Source organism: Neopsephotus bourkii, unplaced genomic scaffold (genome assembly GCF_033783945.1).
Source record: "Neopsephotus bourkii isolate Nb327-2 ecotype Australia unplaced genomic scaffold, CSIRO-AGI_Nbou_v1 NB_962, whole genome shotgun sequence".
NCBI classification, from domain to species: Eukaryota; Metazoa; Chordata; class Aves; order Psittaciformes; family Psittacidae; genus Neopsephotus; species Neopsephotus bourkii.
In genome coordinates, this window is record NW_026901456.1 from 10,797,953 (window position 1) to 10,815,895 (window position 17,943).

A 17,943-nucleotide genomic window follows, 5' to 3' on the forward strand; every position below is an offset into this window, starting at 1 on the left:
CATTGAAAATCATTTCAAGAGTGAGGTGTATCCCCATTAAACTTTGAGCTGAAGAACGTACAGAGCTATGCTAGATCGGTTTCTGGTACAGCCTGGCAAAATACTTAAGATGCTACCTCATCCCAAATGATCCCCTAAAACCCACTGGTATCTGTGTAATCTCCTACCACCAAATCAGTATTAAATGTGTAGGTGAGGTTACTGTATTCTCAGTCTGATTTAATCTCTTTTCCATCAGGAGCTGGCAAAGCTGAGAAATACTTTATGGCTAAATTCAGCATATTTTATGTGTTTGTGATACTTGTAGTTTCTTATTTTGAATATAAAATATAACTAAAGAGAATCCCTATAAATAATAAAGTTGTCATGCATTTAGTATGGAATCATAATACTTACATTAATCAAAATATTTGTAACATTTGTCTATAACTTTGTTACTGCAGAGTGGGCTTTGAGCTGGTACAGAAGACAAGAAAGGACAAAATTCAACTCCAGCAACCAGTGAATGAAGAGTTCAGGTATTACAAATTGAAGGTTCTGCAAAACCAGAGTGAAATGCAGAGTTAAAAGCCTCTGGCAGTTCTGGAACAGAAATTTAGTCTGCTGCTACCACTAGGAAGCAATAGAATCTGGGGGAAAATGGGAAGGGATCAAGAAGTGGGGTGAGAGACAAAAGCTCTGAATGGTGAATTTGCTATCCAAGACGTCAAATGAAGGCTGCATGCCCTGTGAATTTCGACAGTCCATCATAGATTTTTAGGTCCAGCAGCGGGTCTTCTAGTCAGTTACACAGGAGGCCAAGCTAGACAATCTGGATGGTTTAGGATGTGCAGATGGAGTTTCAGCACTGTCTGATGCTTGCTTTCTAACAGTACTTGTAGCAGTATTGAATGGTAAATTGGCAACTGAATAGCAGCATGCTGGCAGCACAGCAGTTGTAGCAAGAGATATATGTGTATCTTGGTGGTGCAAACATGCCCCTTGTCAGCAGTGGATTCTAGAGTTGGTGTTAATAGTAGAAGTAACACAAGTGTGTCTGCTTGCCATGGGGGTGGCCAGCAGTCAGGCAGCCTGCGTTAATGGTAGTTGTGGGGGCACTGAAATGAGGAGCTGAAGGTATCATCTGAAAAGAAATCTCTGTGGAAAGGATAAAGGGAGATACCATTCTGCATGCCTGGGCTAGTGTGAATTCATCACGCTCCGTGTTTGAATGGGAGCCAGGTATATCATGCAAGTAACTCCTGTTTGCTGTGCCTGACCTAAATCCAAGTGTTGCTTTGTCAGGCTTTGTCCGACACGTGTTCTGTATCCCTACTATGTAGGAACACTGCTGGAGACTGGGTGTTAGCATTGGAAACATGATGATTCAAACACACAAGTATGAAGGCTGTGTTGCAGCAACAGGGAGGAAGTGGGGACATGTAACCTTGCCTTGTATTTTATGGAGGTCAGAGATTTCAGTTCATGTTAAAAGAATTCTTATTTGGGAAGTTTCAAAGCATTAAATATAGACCATGTTCACATGCTAGATGGCAGTGAGGCTCCGCAAGCAACCCGCTTCCCTGCTAACAATGCTTGTGGGGATATACTGTGTTGGTTGGTTGGTTGTTCATTAAATAGTAGTTTTTCAGGATTGACATCTCTCAGAGCCCAGCCATGCAACTCCATTGCCTCCCCATTCCTTGGCAACATTACCCCTAGCAAGAATGCACATCTGGTACAAGTCCTTGAGCTGCCCTGATTTGTTCCTTATCTTCAGTCTCACTGGTTTTGAGGAAGATAGGAGCATTACACAAGGGGCCTTAGGGTGATAAGCATCTGCTATTTGAGCCTCTGCCTTAAAACTATCGCATTGCCATAAATGAATAAGTTCCCAGTAGCAAGAAGACAGGAATTACACTTGATAGGAAGACTGCCAGCTGCCAGCTCTTCTGTGATGTCTTCTGTGATGAGATCCTGGTAGGATATCTGTGTGAATACTGAACCCTACTCACCGCTGATACTGATGACAAGGCTGAACAGAGCAAATGCACTCCACCCCCAGATGATGCCAAGGTCCTTTTCTCAGTAGAACAGTGGGTGAGCTTGGTGTTTAGGGCAGAGAGGGTGATGGTATCATCAGTGAGAAATAAGAAGACAACATCTTTCTATTTCAAATATCCATGTTTAAAGCCTACACAAACAAACATACATAAAAAATAAGCAGTAATTAAATGGAAAAGAGAATCCACAGGCCAAAAAAGGGATGCCAAGAATCAGCATGGGGAGGGAAAAAAACAACTTTTGGTCTAATCAGGTGAAAAATGCATAAAGTTGCTAAGAAGCAGTGGTTTTGGTGCAGCAAGAAACTCTGTCACAAGTTATGAAGTAGTGGAAGTGAACTCAGTTAGCTTGGTGCATATTCCCCCTCATGCTCTTTGCACCAAGCATGGGGTACCATGTATGTACAGTTAGCCAAGCTCACACACCCAGAGTGCATGTGTCACCACAGTACAGTGGTTACGAATGCTGTCACTCAAAGAAGAACACGGAAATATGCAAAATTACCTTTTTGGAGGAAGGAGGAGGGGTGAAGGAGGAGGCGAGAAGGAGGTGACTGTATCTTGAGAACCCCAGCTAAAACTGACCTACTGTTTGGACTATCAGCATGACTGTCTATTCTCTCACTTACAGAAGATTTCAAGACAACATGACAGATGTGAATTTGTGAGAATGTGGAATAGTCTAAACCAAGAAACAGTCTTTGGCTTTAATTAGGCCACTACTCTTGTCCTGCTGGGGGGTCATCAGGGCTCTGAGTGCACCAATAGCTCTGAGGCACCCTGAGAAGCCCAGACTGGGACCCCCACCCTGTCACTGCTTGCCTAAGAGCATCATGCCTGGGGCTACCTGTGGCTACCTGGGGCTCCCAGCTAGTCTTGCCATGTGGAACACCCTGCTCCTGCTGCTCCCTGACATATACCTGAAAGAAAAAAACAAAACCATCTCAAAAGCAGAGACTGTATTTATGAATGAACATCAGACTTGCGAAGCTAAATTAAAATCAGTGCTATTGCAGGATGACAGGAAAATACATGCTTACAGTACCTGAATCAAAATCTCAGTGTATAAGGTTACAGGAAGAGAGGCTGTACAAAATCTTTAGATATTTAATCACTTGTGTGTTTCCCTATAGAAAGGAAATAGATTAGTTCTCCTATGGAGAATTCATTAGTATTCTATCATTGAAGAGTCAGTATTTTTAGCTTAGTGAGTTTAAGATGTATTGTGGTTTGGGCCTCAGAAGTTACCGGCTCTGAGTAACAGAAGAAAAAAATAGAGTGTGTTAGGAACTGTACAGTGACTTTCTGAGATCTTTTGTGAACCATCCTCCTTGCTTGCTGGTTAGCATTAAGTGCCTCAACTCCATTTCAGGAAGGTGGTGATTAAACTGGGTCAAATGGAAGTGATTAGATTGGATTATCCGTGTCATGGAAAAAAACACTGGAAGATCTAAGAGGGAGGAAATTGCCACTCACATCCCAGCAAGTTCTGCTGGAAGGTGTATGAATTTACTTTTCCCCCTGCTGAAGAGCTTTGGCACACCCAGGATCCCTCTAAATGCCTCAGACTCAGTTTAATATAATTGTTTTCGTCTTGGAGATTCCTTAGGACTGGTAAAGAAAGCAGTTGCCCTAGCATCACTTCCACTTGTGTGGCTCACCCCAGGTCTACTTGTGCTAGGTTTTGGAAGTGTCCTTGAAGTTGCTTTTACTTAGGGGTTTTTAATGAATAAAACTCTTCTCATTTCTGGTGCTAAAAATTCCTATGGAAATGTTCAGGTGGACAAGGAAGAATAACACCATGCCTGCTGGGAGGGCAACCTCTGGAAGGCCAGCAAGGGGACCCAAGATGGAGAAAACAAATCTTGGACTTGAGACTGGGCTGAGAATTGTGAATGCACAGGCTGCTGTGGGTATGCACCAGCACATCTGCAACACCTCCAGTGCTTTGGATTTGCCCAGCACAAATGCCCATTGGCCATGAGATGGGTCTGTGTGTAGCCTGTGTAGCAAGGCCACATGCAGCAGCATGAACCTCAGATTCGCTGTGTGCTACAAACAGGTTCCTGAGGGCCCAGGTCAAGTACAGTACCAGGTGTTGTACTTGCAATCAGCCCTATAGAAGCATCTAACCTACACAGGCAACCTGCACATGATTTGTGCAGCACTCCTGAGGTCTGGGGTAGACCTCAGAGTACACACATCCCCTGGCAAGCCTCTCACTCAGCACAGCCCCAATTTAAGGCCACCCTCCATAATGTGATCCTGCCACAGAGAAGTAAATATTTGGTGACTGCTGTAATTACTAGGACGTAAGCAGTATTTTATTGCGGGGTTTCCTGTTGGCCAGCAGCCGAGCTGCTGCTTCCTCCTGGTGACATCTCTGACTGCTCTCTGCAGGCCTGGCTCCACCACTCTATTTCACTGAGATTTTCAGCAGCCGCCATGTCACCGAGCCCTCAGTCATAACCCTTCACCCCTCGTGCCACCAGAGAAATGATGGCCCTGGGGGAATGGGGCTGAGAGACGTGCATGTGTACGAGCATGTGCATGTGCATCCGCTTGTGCACACAGCTGTGTTTATTTGATGTTGCATATAGGAGAAAAAGAGGATTATTTATGTTCTAACCATGATGTGTTCCCAAGCAAAATATTTTCTGCTCTGATTTATTACTCTCTTTAGGCCTGCTCTCAAGCATTGTTCTTATAGTTGGAGCCAGTCACATTTTTTCCATTTGGAAATGGAAATCTTAAATGGAATGGCATATTTAGTGGAAAAACCACAATAGTTTCACTTCTCTGTTTTCCCATTTTATGTTTGCTTTCTTTCTCCCATCTTTCTTTTTACCCTTTCTCCTAATTTATCGCTGGAAAAAAGAAAGAGAAACAGTATCTGGAGAAAAGGCAGAAGCAATTTTTTTCCCCTCATTTTTGGCTAAGGAATTAGAACAGTTCAAAAGGTTTTACTAAGAAAAAGTCCACATGAAAAGTACCTGTCATTTTCTGATTAGCACTGTTGTACTGCTGATCAAAAGTACCCAGCCAACAAACCAAATTAAAAATGCTTATGCGCTATACAGGGCCAGCACTTCTTTACTTTATAGTGCTTCACAAAGCTTATGCAAATGGCCTTAGAGCTTGGTTTTCTTTTTATCTCACAAATATCAAAAAAGAGAGGTCCCCCCTACCCTCAGCCTTCTTTTGCTAGATGACTTCTCAGAGAACCAACAAAATCAAATTACTTTTGTAGGCTGCTCTTAGAAGATACAGGAGAAAGCAGATCTTTAACAAATTAAGCTTTTCTCCCATGTGTTGTTTCTCACTTTTGATTCAAACAATCTCAGAAGAGTTCTTACACAGACTGAATAAAAATTCTTTTAAAATCCTGTTTAAAATCTCCACTTTAATTACCCTCAGTAGCTTAGGATTCATTTCTGGTTTGAGGCATGAAATCCCTTCAGCTCCATTGCCTACACAGCAAAAAGAGCAAGAACAAAGCAGAGATTATGAAAAAAAAACCCAACAAACAAACCCAAGAAAATAATGACATTTTCTTTTTTAAAAAAAGCTCATCCATCATTATGCCATGAAAAAAACAAAAAATACCAAAATCATACACTTTTTTCCTCCCTTGTGCATCTCATCTATCAAGCAATAATAAATCCTGTGCTATTGTATTTGGTTTCTAAGCTGGATGCACAGACCATAGTGGCTGTAACCTCCAGGGATGTTGTCACCAAACAAATGTTGCCATTAAAGTGTTAGTAGGAGGTCCATTAGGAAATGCAAAGAGAAGAACAATTTTTTTTGTGGGGTTTGGTAGGAAAAGCAACTAAATCTGAAGTACATCTGGGTGCTCTTAAATTAGAAATCTTTAGGAGGTCTCCCACACATCCGTGTAAGATTGCAAGTTTGAGCTGTGCATTGCTGCAGATACACTTCACCTCCTCCAGCTTCTCTATCTATTTCTTGCTAAGCTTCTCTGTGGCTGTAAGCCTCTCTTGGTTAACTCCCCAGTGGCTTTCTGGGCAACGTCTCACTGCTCTTCCATCTCTCCTTCCAGTTCTCTTAGTTCCTCAGTATGGTTTCAATCCCATGCCTCAGCTGCTCAAGAGGAATGAAAATCAGCTCAGGAGATTCCTCCCCTACTACATTAGCTGCCCCTATTATTTATCTCATTAAGAAAAAAAGCTGGTCCAGATGTGTAACTGAAACAACACATTCTTTTTCTTTGACATTTCCTTGCATTGCTCTTCCCTCTGGGTAATTTTACTGTTTTACAATACAGGTGGAAGGTAGTTTTCCAACATAGAGTGTTGCTTGTCCCCAAATCTGGTGGGTTTGCTGTGAAAATTTTCAGAAACCACGGTCATAGTCCAGTTTGAGACACAGTATTTGAGCACTCCCTTGCAAGGGCTAGTCCACAAAGGCTGTGTTCTGCAAAGGCATCTTAATGCATGTGTAATGCCTGTATCTTAAGCACACGAAACTCACATACACATAAGCAACTGGATTATCTGACCAGATAGATGGGCATTTTTTCCAGATCCAATGGTTAGTTGGGTATATCATTTGAGATAATGAAGAAAGAGAAATAGTTCCTCTCTTATTTGACAATGGACAAAGCAAATATCTTGCATAATGGGAATCTTGGGAACAGCTACCACAATGACTGTGCAGACTTAGAGGTTGCTGCACAAAGAGAATTATTATTACAATGTTTAGTGGGAGGAAAAGAACACCCATCAATTACTATTCTCCAATGCCTTCCCCACTAAGGCTAAAATTAATCTTGATTTGAAACTAAAATATAGCAGAACTCTTGTGCTCGTTGTTGTGGAACAGGAAAGCTCTTCAGAAATCAGGTGCTTCGGGCTAGAGGCCTCTAGAGGTCACCAGAGCCTAATTAAAAATCATTGCTAAAGCCATCTGTGAAATGTAAATTGCTTTGTTTTGATTGGGACTTTCCCCCTCTGCAGCTCTGGGTCTCCCCTCTCGCAAGGAATCCAGATTGTCATTAGGTGGCGATTAACATAAAATGCTTGCAAACCCACACTGTCCTGGAAAAGGCCGGGCCATACAGGAATCCTCTCCTTTTTGAGTAAGAAAGCAGTCTCCTGACTGATATCTTTTCCTCTGCACACATTTCCAATCTTACCTTCGTGCTTCTGTGATAAAACCTGTTCTGGCACAGATAGAGCCCCTTGTGTCCCACAGGCAAGAGCTTTGCCACACCTTTGTAAGCCCAGAGAATGCCACGAGCATACCAAAGTGAGAGGGATGTCAGTTCTTTCTCTTGTGCTGAATTCAAATGGGAGCACAGGCCAAGCGTGCACATTAGGTAACTGGCAAGGATTTTTCTATGTACATTTTTGCCTTGCAGATTATGATCTGCAAACACAGGAAAGGCTGTAAATCATAAGGTATCCTTTCGGGTCACCCAGTGCTATGTCTACAGGGAAGGTTTACAGAAGAGCTGCAATTTAATTATGATTAAGGGGTTGTCATGAGGCCAGAGACCTCATCTGCTTCATGCAAAAGCAGAAGGGAAAGCTCAAGTAATTTTCCTGGAGCTCTTTCCAGTGTTTAGGAATGAGACAGGCTGGGGTGGGGGGGTGTGGGGGGGTGGTGTGTGTGTTTGGAGGGAGAAAGCTGAATACATTTGAGGGAAAATATTTACTTCAAGAAAGCAAACAGAAGCTGGTCCTTTCAGGAGAAATTCCTCTGAAGAGAGCAAAGGTATTTATTTCAGGAGCAGTCACTGGAATGCAGGTCTGTGGTGTCTCAGCCAAGTGATTTTTGTCTCTTCTGGAAAGCCAAAAGAGCTGAATACAGATTAATAGCCTGTGGCTTGCCAGGATGCTGAGGGTGGAATGGGGAGTGGGGGGAGAGCTAACATGGGGGGATCCTCATAAAGAGCTCCTTTGCTTTTATATACAGGATACTGCAGGCCCAAGATGTTTCCTCAGAGTGCAGGGGGTTTTTCTGGGTGCCCAGCAGGAGCCAAGGCTCTGCCCCTTCCAACAGTCTATGTAGTAGCTCCTTCCCGTGAAACTTCCATAGTGGCAGCTGATGGCCTGCACAACTTGTGCCCTTCCCTGGGAGCAGCAGCCCAGGGTGATGGGATCACCCCGAGTGTGTTTGCTGGGCATTAGCAGCTATGTTATTTTTGCAGACTGGAACTGTGACACTGCAACCTGGCTGGAGTCCACACGTGGGCTCCTAATCCCACACAAAGACCTAGAAAGGTCAGCAGACCACAAACACAGGTATGTGCCCACCTGAAAGGTCAGGCATTACTGTCATTGTAGCACACCACTCCCAGAAAGGAAACCCTCATATGAATCTTACTTTTAAATCTTTATTTCCTTTCCTTTCAAAAGATGCCTTGTAGATCTAGGGCCATCCCTTCTTGGTTCCCTTCTCAAGGCCAGATCCTAGAGAAACCTTGCTCCTTCTTCTTTCCCCTCTCCAAACAGCAATCTCATCAAAATTTCTAGGTGGCTGCCATCTGTCACAAGCAAAACACCACCCTTTTTGCTATTTACAGTGCAATTAACCTTTACCAACTTAGCCTCAGACTGTCATGAGAGGATTAATTAAGGCAACACACCCTTAACTAATTCCCACCATGGAAGCAGCGTGCTGTATTTGCAGCAGCTTACCCACGACACTGACAAAACTCTTCCAGAATTGCATCGTGGCAGGAGAGGGAAAGGTGGTTGTATCCTGTCTGCATCATCCCAGCAATTTTGCTAGCCCTGGGGAGATGTGCAAGGAATGGCTTCAACAGACACAGTGCTGTGGAGGTACCTATGGTGATGTGAGACCTGGCCTTCCCCAGAAGTGTGTGTGGGTGCTTCCCCACTGCTGAGCATTACTGCTCTGGTAGCCAGGATGTGGGACCCCACCGCAGGCGAGTGGTGTAGTTCAAGCTGCCAAAGAATGAAGTTACTGCCAAAATATTGGGCTGTGATGTGCAGCAGCTGTGCTTTGGAAACATACCCTGTTTTGCCTAGCACCATCAGACTTCCATCCAGACTTCTGTGCACATGTCTAAGAGGCGTAATTCAATACACAGTTCAAGGCTTCCTGAGAGCCTCAGACCTCTGGCCTTGTATAGTGGAGCTGATCTGTGCAGGGCGTGCTTGGGTTATGTGGACATCCCTGTGCTTGCTGCCAGGCCCTGGAGAACCCCAGGCAGATCAGCCAGTTCTCCCAGGCCCAGGACAACCTGAATCCTGGTGGACAAAGAGGTCTTAGCCAGGGAAATCCAGCATGCTGGCCCTGCCTCTGTTGCTCTTCCCACATGGCTGTAGCTCCTGGCAGAGAGGCAGCACAGCCAGTAAAGGCGGTGTTGTCTTAAGCCAAAGCAGCTGCGGTCACCAGAGAGGATACCCTGAAGGCCGAAATCTCAGGACTCAAAGCTGCAGCAGAGAACAGCTGCTGCACAGCAGCACTGTTGGTAAGCAACAGGGTTACAATGCAATACCTATATTGGTGGGCAATGCTTTTGTTGTGCTATCAGTAGTCCCATGTGTCACTCCGTGCTGTCCAGCACAGGCTTGTCCTGCTGCACCTATGCCACTGCCACCTTCTCGTCATGCAGTGAAATCCCCCATGGATGGGTTCGGGGGAGATTGTGTCATCCCAGGGAATGGGGGCTTAGTGAAGAAGAAAACAGCCCTGTTTCACACCATGGCACTGCCTAAAAAGTTTAACAGAGTAAATGATCATTGGTAGTGCCCAACACTTGCATTTATTCAGCACCAAGATTCAAAGGGTGTGACCCATACCACCACTGTTCTGACAGACCCAGGACAGTACTTATTAATTGCAGTCAGATGTAAACTATTTCCTTACGTTTATTTGGTTTTGTATCCATGTGTGTACCTAAGGAACTCATGGATGGGTAGAGAGTCAAGACCTAGATGCATAGTACTGCCATCCTCCTCCGGCTTTACTCTGATGGAAAAACACTTAAGAACCAGCTTGGATGATACCAGCACTGGAACCCTGAGCATGCAGCATGCTCTGATCCAGAAGTACATAAAAACACAGTCTGAGGTAGTGATTACTACCTACAAGTAGGTAATCACATTCAGCATCACCGGGAGGAAAGGCTGAAACAGCATCTGTTGTGATGGTGAACTCTGAACTCTTCACACTGTTACGGTATGGACATTTCTAACAACATTCATAACATCCTAAAAGCTGTCAGGGAGGAGCAAGGGATTATTTGGGTTCCAGCCTTACCCTCCATGTTGCAGCCATACCTCAGCAGCAAGGAGGCTGGCCAAGCCCATGATAGACCTGAAAGGCTGCAGCTTCACAGATGGTGACAGCAGTATGCAAGACTGCACCATGCATTAAATAAGAATAAAATTAATACAAAGTATAGCTGATACAGGATAATAAATGGCTGTACTAAATCATCAGACAACCACTTCTTATGTCCTTGCTGAGAACATGAAAGAGGAGTGACCAATGTAATCTGCTGATTAATGGGCATTATTTGGAAATTCAGATATTCTTGATACATCTGATTCTTGTCAGTTGTAGTAGTAAAACACTCCTGCCCCAACTGAAGCCAGTAGGAACTATAAATCAAAGATATTCAGTGTTTCACTGTAAAGTGAAGTAAGTGGCAGTCTATTGTAAGATGAGCTTTACCATGTCAAGCAGAGCTCAGGCTGAGGAGCTGACACAGCAGCTGTTTGTTGGTGTGACAGTGACCTCCAGCAGACAGGCAGACTGGGCAAATGGCTGTACTAACCTCTTTACCTGTGGCAGCTGATTCTCCCAGCCCTTAGCATGAGGACTTTTTGCCTGTACTGAGGGCATGACTCCCATTTGTCTCAGGAAGAACAGCATGGGATGGATTATCTATCAAGAAATGATGGATGCTTAGGTTCTTCTCAGTTCAAGGCAAGGAGAACCGCTGCATATACGGCCTACACCGATGAGCATGGCCTACTCCCATGAGTCAATCCAGTGAACTGGGTCACCAGCAGTGACCCACATCTTCCATAAGAAGAGCCTCTGATGCCGAAACCCCAGCGGGCTGTTAAAGAACTTAAAGCACTTTTCGTTTCCCCTTCCGGGGCGCAGACGGGTTCATCAGGAACACTAACACGATTACCTCCGCTTTGCGCTACTCAATTACGCCCTAATTAATACAGATAAAAACCGGACAAAAGCAGCTTAGAGCAGCGCCCTCCCACTTTAGGCCCTGCCAAACCGTCGTTGCGTGGCAGCGGCGCGGCGTGACGTCACGGCAGCGCGACAGCCGCCAGTCCTCCCCGCGCCGGAAGGGGCTTGTCGCGGGGGTGACGTGGGCTCTTCCTTTTCTCCGAGTGAGGCCGGAGCGGAGGTAGGAGCGCCCTGGCTGTGTCCCCCATCCGCCGCCATCCGCCCCGGTGCTGCCTCGGTCTGCCCCTCGTCTACCCTCGGCCTCTCCCCGGGGTTGGGGACGGGCCATGGCGCAGCTTACCGGGTGCGCGGGCCGCGGCCGGGTCGGGCGCTGACGGCTGTGGGGACTATGGGGCCTCAGGGGGAGGGAATGGGGAAAGGGGAAAGGGTGTCCCCGCTCAGGACGTGGCTGACGGTGGGTGCCGGCGCGCTGCTCTCTGCCTGCAGGGCACCATGGGACGTGTGATTCGGGGCCAGAGGAAGGGCGCGGGCTCCGTCTTCCGTGCGCACGTGAAACACAGGAAAGGCCCGGCCAAGCTCCGCGCTGTCGACTTCGCCGAGAGGCACGGGTACATCAAGGGCATCGTCAAGGTAGGGGCGGGGGCCTTTCCACGGGTGCTCTGGGCCCCGTGCGAGGAAGGGTGGGAGGCTGCAGGGGCTCTTAGCGGCCTTGTCATCAGGGGCATGGGATCCTGAGGTGCGCATCGTTCTGCCTTGCTTTTTGCAAGGTAGCTGAAGGCCTGTTAGCTGTGCTAAAAGCCGTTTGGCGGCTCCTCGTTGGGGCTTCTCTTGGGTTGTTAAATAAGTCACGTTTCTTGAAATGCCAAGTTACTTTGTGTTTATGACAGCATTTAAATAAACTGGCAGCACATAGATAGCAGCGTGATCTGATAAGAATTTTGCTAACTCAGGAATATCTACTTTTATAGGGTCTTAAGAATTCCCTGTACCTCCTGAAACATGAGGGGGAAGAGTTTTCCACATAGTTTCATCTTTAAAAAATAAATCAGCGTTCATTAACACTAAGTAGTATCCATCACCTTAGTCCTGAGCAGTGGGGGCAAGGCAGGACTGTTGTTTGGGGTACAGTGCAGTGTTTCAGGTGTGCAGTAGGTATTTTTCATGCATCAGTGACTTAGACTGGTACCTAGCTGGGTGCTCTGAGCATCAAGCTGTCTCTTCAGCCTGTCAGAGCAGGGTCATCTTCAGGCTGGAGAAAAAACTTTCTTCATGCTCACTGTAATTGAGTTTTGTGATAAAAAGTAGGTAGGTACATCTGTAGGTATGTAATGCACGGGGGGGAGGTTGGGTTGCCCAACAGGGTTTAAAACAGCAGAAAAAACCCGCTAATGTTGGGCATCAGTCACATCTGAGCTTTCCTAGAAAACACAAATACTGTGAAAAGCTTGAATCACTTGGCTGTGGTCTAAAGATGTGCTCGTGTGTTGGAATGTTGGTATAATTAAGGATTAGAATTGTCATATTTTTCCAAGAGAAAAAGAAACAGTAAGCCTGTGGTACCTCACTTTGCATTTGCATCCAGTGTACTTAATACCAGAAAGTGAGAAGCCCGGCCATTCTAAGAAAACACTTGGAGAAATTGCTGCTGGTGTCCAACTTTGTCTCTCCCCAAAGGTGGTTGGGCAACTAGTGGGTGGGAAGTTCAGGTTAGATATAAGGAAGAAGCTCTTTCCTGTGAGGGTGGTGGGCCACTGGTACAGGTTGCCAGAGAAGTGGTAAATGGTCCATCCCTGGCAATGCTCAAGGCCAAGTTGGACAGAGCCTTGGGTGACATGGTCTAGTGTGAGGTGTCCCTGCCTATGGCAGGGGGTTGATACTAGATGATTTTGAGGTCCTTTCCAACCCGAATCATTCTAAGATTCTAACTAGTGAAAGTGGATTTATTCTAAGGGGAGATCTGCTATCTGCACAGTGTCAGGAATAAGCCGCTTCAGACTCAATTAGTTTCAGGCAGCACACTGAACCACAGTGTGGTAGAGATACTTGTTGTATTCTTACAAATGTCAATCTTTTAACTCATTTACATCAGGAGAAATCAGGATTCCCTCTGAGAATTACCTCAGTAGTAATCATCTCCAGTTTTCCCAGTTCTTTGATTTGTGCAGAACACATGACAAATGCTGTCCACTTTCCTAAAGCACTCCTGTGTTCCAACAGGACATCATCCATGATCCTGGCCGAGGCGCTCCACTGGCCAAGATTGCCTTCCGTGATCCGTACCGGTTTAAGAAGAGGACAGAGCTGTTCATTGCTGCGGAGGGTATCCACACCGGGCAGTTTGTGTACTGTGGCAAGAAAGGTCAGTTAAGGTTGAAGGTGTGTGCTCGGTGTTGCCTGAGCAGTTTCAGAGTGCTGAAAGGGATGCTGCCTGAACTGGGATGACCGAGTGTGGTTGTGAGCTATGATACTGCAGCAGCTTCCACTAGCTTTAGGCAGACCTGGATATTCTTCTTGGAGAATGCCATCTCTTCATGCAGCCTGTTTTGACTCTAACAAGCCTAATTGCAGTCTTTTTGGCAAGTTTTGGGGTTGTTTTACCCATATACCCTGTTACCTGCCTTTCTGCTGCACCGAGGGTGGGGCTTGGGTTTCAGATCAGACAACAGAAAGTGCTTCTGCCTGTCTCTGCTGGTGTGTGTGTGTGTGGTACCCTTCTGTGTACGTTGCCCACGTTAAATAGAATTGTAATTCAAGTAGAGGAGCCTGAATGAGGCTGTGGATGCTCTGATTGCTCTTTGCAGCTCAGCTGAACATTGGCAATGTCCTACCTGTTGGCACCATGCCAGAAGGGACCATCGTGTGCTGCCTCGAGGAGAAACCGGGTGACCGTGGGAAGCTGGCCCGTGCTTCTGGAAACTATGCCACTGTCATCTCTCATAACCCAGAAACAAAGAAAACGAGGGTGAAGCTGCCTTCTGGCTCCAAGAAAGTGATCTCTTCTGCAAACAGAGCTGTTGTTGGTAATGAGTGACAACTATGAACTTCTCTTGTACCTGAGTTTGCATACTGCTAAGCAAGCTTTCAAAAAGGGCCCCAGATTCTAATCCTGTCTTAAAAGTAGCATTACTTACAGGCTGCACCAGGATTAGGCACCAGTACAGTCTGTGCACAGATGCCTGGCTTGTATCTTTTGCCTGCATTGCTTTTGGTTAATGATAACTTAACTCTAGAGATGGTTTGAGCAAGTGAGAGGACATAAAATTAGATTCCCATTGTCCTCAAGCTGTAATGGAGCTGCTCAGCCTGTAAAATCTGCAGTCCTTGGGGAAGAACTCTTAGAAAGTGTTGCTAACGGTTTCCTGCTTTTGGTACACTGAGCTTTTGTGGTAGTACTAGGGAGTGTTGTCAGTAGAACAGTGTTCTGGAAGGTCTGGCAAGGAAGTAAAATACCATTGTCGAGAAGCAGAGGTTTTACCAGGTTTGTTGTACCCTTGACTGACAGCTGAGATTGAGGCTGTGCTCAGCCAGCAAATGACATGTGCCTGCCTCTCAACAGAAGACACCAAATTTATGGCCTGTTACTCTAGTAAAATTGGCTAAGTAAATCATGAAATAACTAGATATTAAACCTTAAAGTTCTTGAAAGGCCCCTGAACTCTTTCAGTTCACATTTTCTTTAATTGAAAAACTGTTGTTTCCATTACCCAAGAAATTGCAGCAATAAAACTGATAAGGTCTCAATCCTGTATGTATGGATGGGGAAACGGAGATTAAGGTTCGTGTCCCCTTGCAGAGCAGTAGGTGTATGGCTGGTGGCTTGAGTCCCATCTCCCTGATAGTGTTGGCTGAAAATAGAAGTTTGAATACACACCTGGGATTGTTTGGTATTTACTACTTTGGGTTTATGACAGCATTTAAATAGACTGGCAGCACATAGATAGTAGTATGATCTGAGATGTAGAAGCTCATTCTTAGAACTTGAATATTATTAGGAGTTAGTCTTGTTCTTAAACACTCTTTTGCACTCCTGTCTTGTGTATTTGTGTGTTACTATTCCTGCATGCATTTTTTTTTTCCCCCAGGGATTGTTGCTGGTGGAGGTCGTATTGACAAGCCTATCCTGAAGGCTGGCCGTGCCTATCACAAATACAAGGCCAAGAGGAATTGCTGGCCACGTGTCCGTGGTGTGGCCATGAATGTGAGTCCATTCTTAATTAATTTTCACTTTTCTTTTTATGCTTTAAAAGGGATGTGTTTCCTGTGTGAAGCAGCCTGCCACATACCTGAAAGAAGGCTTTTTTGCTCCCTTAAATCAATTTATTGCTTGTAAGCATCATTACTAGTTTCTGTTATTTATATTGACTACTTGCTTTCCTTTTCCACAGCCTGTAGAACATCCCTTTGGTGGTGGTAACCATCAGCACATTGGCAAGCCTTCAACCATCAGGAGAGATGCTCCTGCTGGGCGCAAAGTTGGTCTCATTGCTGCCCGCCGTACCGGAAGGCTGCGTGGAACAAAGACTGTGCAGGAAAAGGAGAACTAAAGATCCACTGTGGAGTTTACAGAATAAATTCATAAAACATAGCTTGTGTGAAATTCAAGTTACCTGTTACTGAAGTATGGCTCAAATAGAGATAATACTCAGTAGGGGAAGTGGTGAGGGAAGGTAAGGTTGGGTTTGGGTTTGGTTTTTTTCCCCACCTTGAAGAGTAGGAGTTCTTTCAGCCAGCACTTCAGTCTGTGAGCTGATGCTATAAGCTGGAATAACACTGTAAATGCTCTTGTGCCCATGTGTGATGTAAACACTGGTCCGGTTATGTGGTTACTTAGGCCTGACAAAGCATTACAGACTGATCAAGTAATCCTTTGGTTACCAGGCTTATTGGTATCAAGTTTATTGGCTGAAATGGTTGAAGGGTGCTCAGTTTTTCCAGATTCCTAGACTCGTAATAGTTTTCCATTTTTTACCTGCTATGTTTTGGAGGAAAGGCTTGTGAGAGTTGTAGAACTTGCAGGAGATACGTTTCAGCTACTGTTAACTCTCAAGTTTGGGACTCTGCTTGGAACCATCCAGCTTCAACAGAATCAAAGGTGCTTCCCTGTAAACAAACTCAACCTGCCTTTACTCATTGGTATTTGGAATGCGGAAACAGCTTCAAAATCCTCTCCTTTGCAGGCCATTCTGCAGAGTGCGGTCAGCTTTTCCTGACTGGATACTCCTAGGTATTGTGATAACTGGTAATGGCAGTGCTGCTTCACACTAGGGAGCTGTATTCTTGATGGCTCAGCTGAGACTGGTGCTGCAGAAGTCTGGGTGTCTGCACGGGGTGATAGCACACTTTGTTGACGGGGGTTCCCAGGGGTAAACCTCCCTGCCTGTTGCAGCTTTAGCAGAGTGCTGAGCCCTAGCCTGTTGTCTTCATGCAGCACCATTCTTGTTGCAGGCCAGCAGCAGAAGCACGTGGTCAGGTCCAAGGTTTAAAGGTATCATTTCTTCTGTTGTGATTGACTCCTTCAGAACTGGAAGTGCTACAAGAAAATGTGGATTCCTCTACTGGCTAGGTATTCCCAAACAGTAAAGCAATGATCCTTTGGAATATGTGACAATGTATATGCAACACAAAAGCTTATTTGCTCTTTTGAGCAGACTATTCCCTTGAGGTGTAGGGTAGCTCATGTTCACATACCGAATCAAAATAATGCCTTTGATCCCAAAATGCTGGTGCCAAACCTCCGCATACGAGTACAAACTTGTAGTGACAGGAATCCAGTGGAATGAAAAGAAGCTACCTTTATCCACCCATTATAATGTAGCTGGCCACACATGCCTAGGGAGAAAAGGGATTAAAAAAATCAGAGCCACGTACCTTGGAGAAAGAAGGCACCATATCACAGTTGGGGAAAACCTAAAATGCAATGGCAAGCTCCTGTTTACCCCCAGTGCCACCAAGGTAAGTGAAAGCGATCTCGTGTTTTTGCCATGACGTCAGAACCTCTTGCTTATATGCCTGTATTTTCCTGACATGGATCTAAATATAACACTCCCAAACTATTGGAAGAACAGTTCCAACAGTACTTGATGTTCAAATTATTACCTTGAGGAGAGCCAGGTTAAGACAGATTCAACAATGCGTTTTCTCCCATGAGAGGCTGTCGGTACAAAGAACTTCCAGGATAATTTGCATTAAATACACCTAAAGGACCTGCTGAAACCATGGTTTCTAGTGGCTATTGGGTTTGACTCCATACACTTCCTAGAAACGGGGAGATCCTTGTTAACAGCACTTGCTTCCTTTGTTGCTGATCCCAAGCTCTGGCTGTGTTCACAGCCAACAGCTGTGAGTAAGTGTGCAATCTAGAGGTATGTAGTAATTGTACGGGTGAAGAGGTACCATCTAACAGTGCTGAGTGCAGCTACAACCACAATGTAAATACAGAGGATGCAAGATCTGAAGTGTTTAAATTCATACAGTAGTGAGGATTTTGAAGGTTTGAGTCCATTCACCAAACAGAGGTACAATTGCTTGTGTTGCAAGTAACAATCACTAAAGTACAGTCTCATTATGAAATTTACTACAAATTGGAGACTTACCTTTCACACTTGCATCCCATAGGCCTGGATGCACACTAAGTTCTAACCTCCCCTTTGGAAAGACTACTTGAAAAGTGAAAGCCAAGATTGTGAAAAAGCTGGGGCATGTTCTAAATGTCACCCCATAACTGCTGAGCAGGGGGTTCATGCCAGCC

The 17,943-nt window shown here is 45.3% G+C and overlaps 1 protein-coding gene and 1 long non-coding RNA gene across 3 annotated transcripts; one reads left to right on the forward strand and one right to left on the reverse strand.

Moving 5' to 3' along the window:
• Window positions 1-780: 780 nt before the first annotated feature.
• LOC133215331 (uncharacterized) lies at window positions 781-11,240 on the reverse strand. Of its 2 annotated transcripts, none has more exons than XR_009726387.1 (4): window positions 10,819-11,240; window positions 3,088-3,169; window positions 1,995-2,173; window positions 781-1,097 (listed from the first exon to the last, which is right to left on the reverse strand). It is a non-coding gene; the product is annotated as an uncharacterized LOC133215331 (long non-coding RNA). The 2 variants fall into 2 exon arrangements; XR_009726386.1 differs by lacking the exon at window positions 10,819-11,240 and adding an exon at window positions 7,201-7,634.
• Window positions 11,241-11,280: 40 nt separating this feature from the next.
• Window positions 11,281-15,780, forward strand: RPL8 (ribosomal protein L8). Its single transcript, XM_061359321.1, has 6 exons — window positions 11,281-11,415; window positions 11,682-11,825; window positions 13,413-13,554; window positions 13,997-14,215; window positions 15,278-15,393; window positions 15,581-15,780. The coding sequence occupies exons 2-6, from the start codon at window positions 11,688-11,690 to the stop codon at window positions 15,737-15,739; spliced, it is 774 nt and encodes a 257-aa protein (XP_061215305.1). The 5' UTR covers window positions 11,281-11,415; window positions 11,682-11,687; the 3' UTR covers window positions 15,740-15,780.
• Window positions 15,781-17,943: the final 2,163 nt, after the last annotated feature.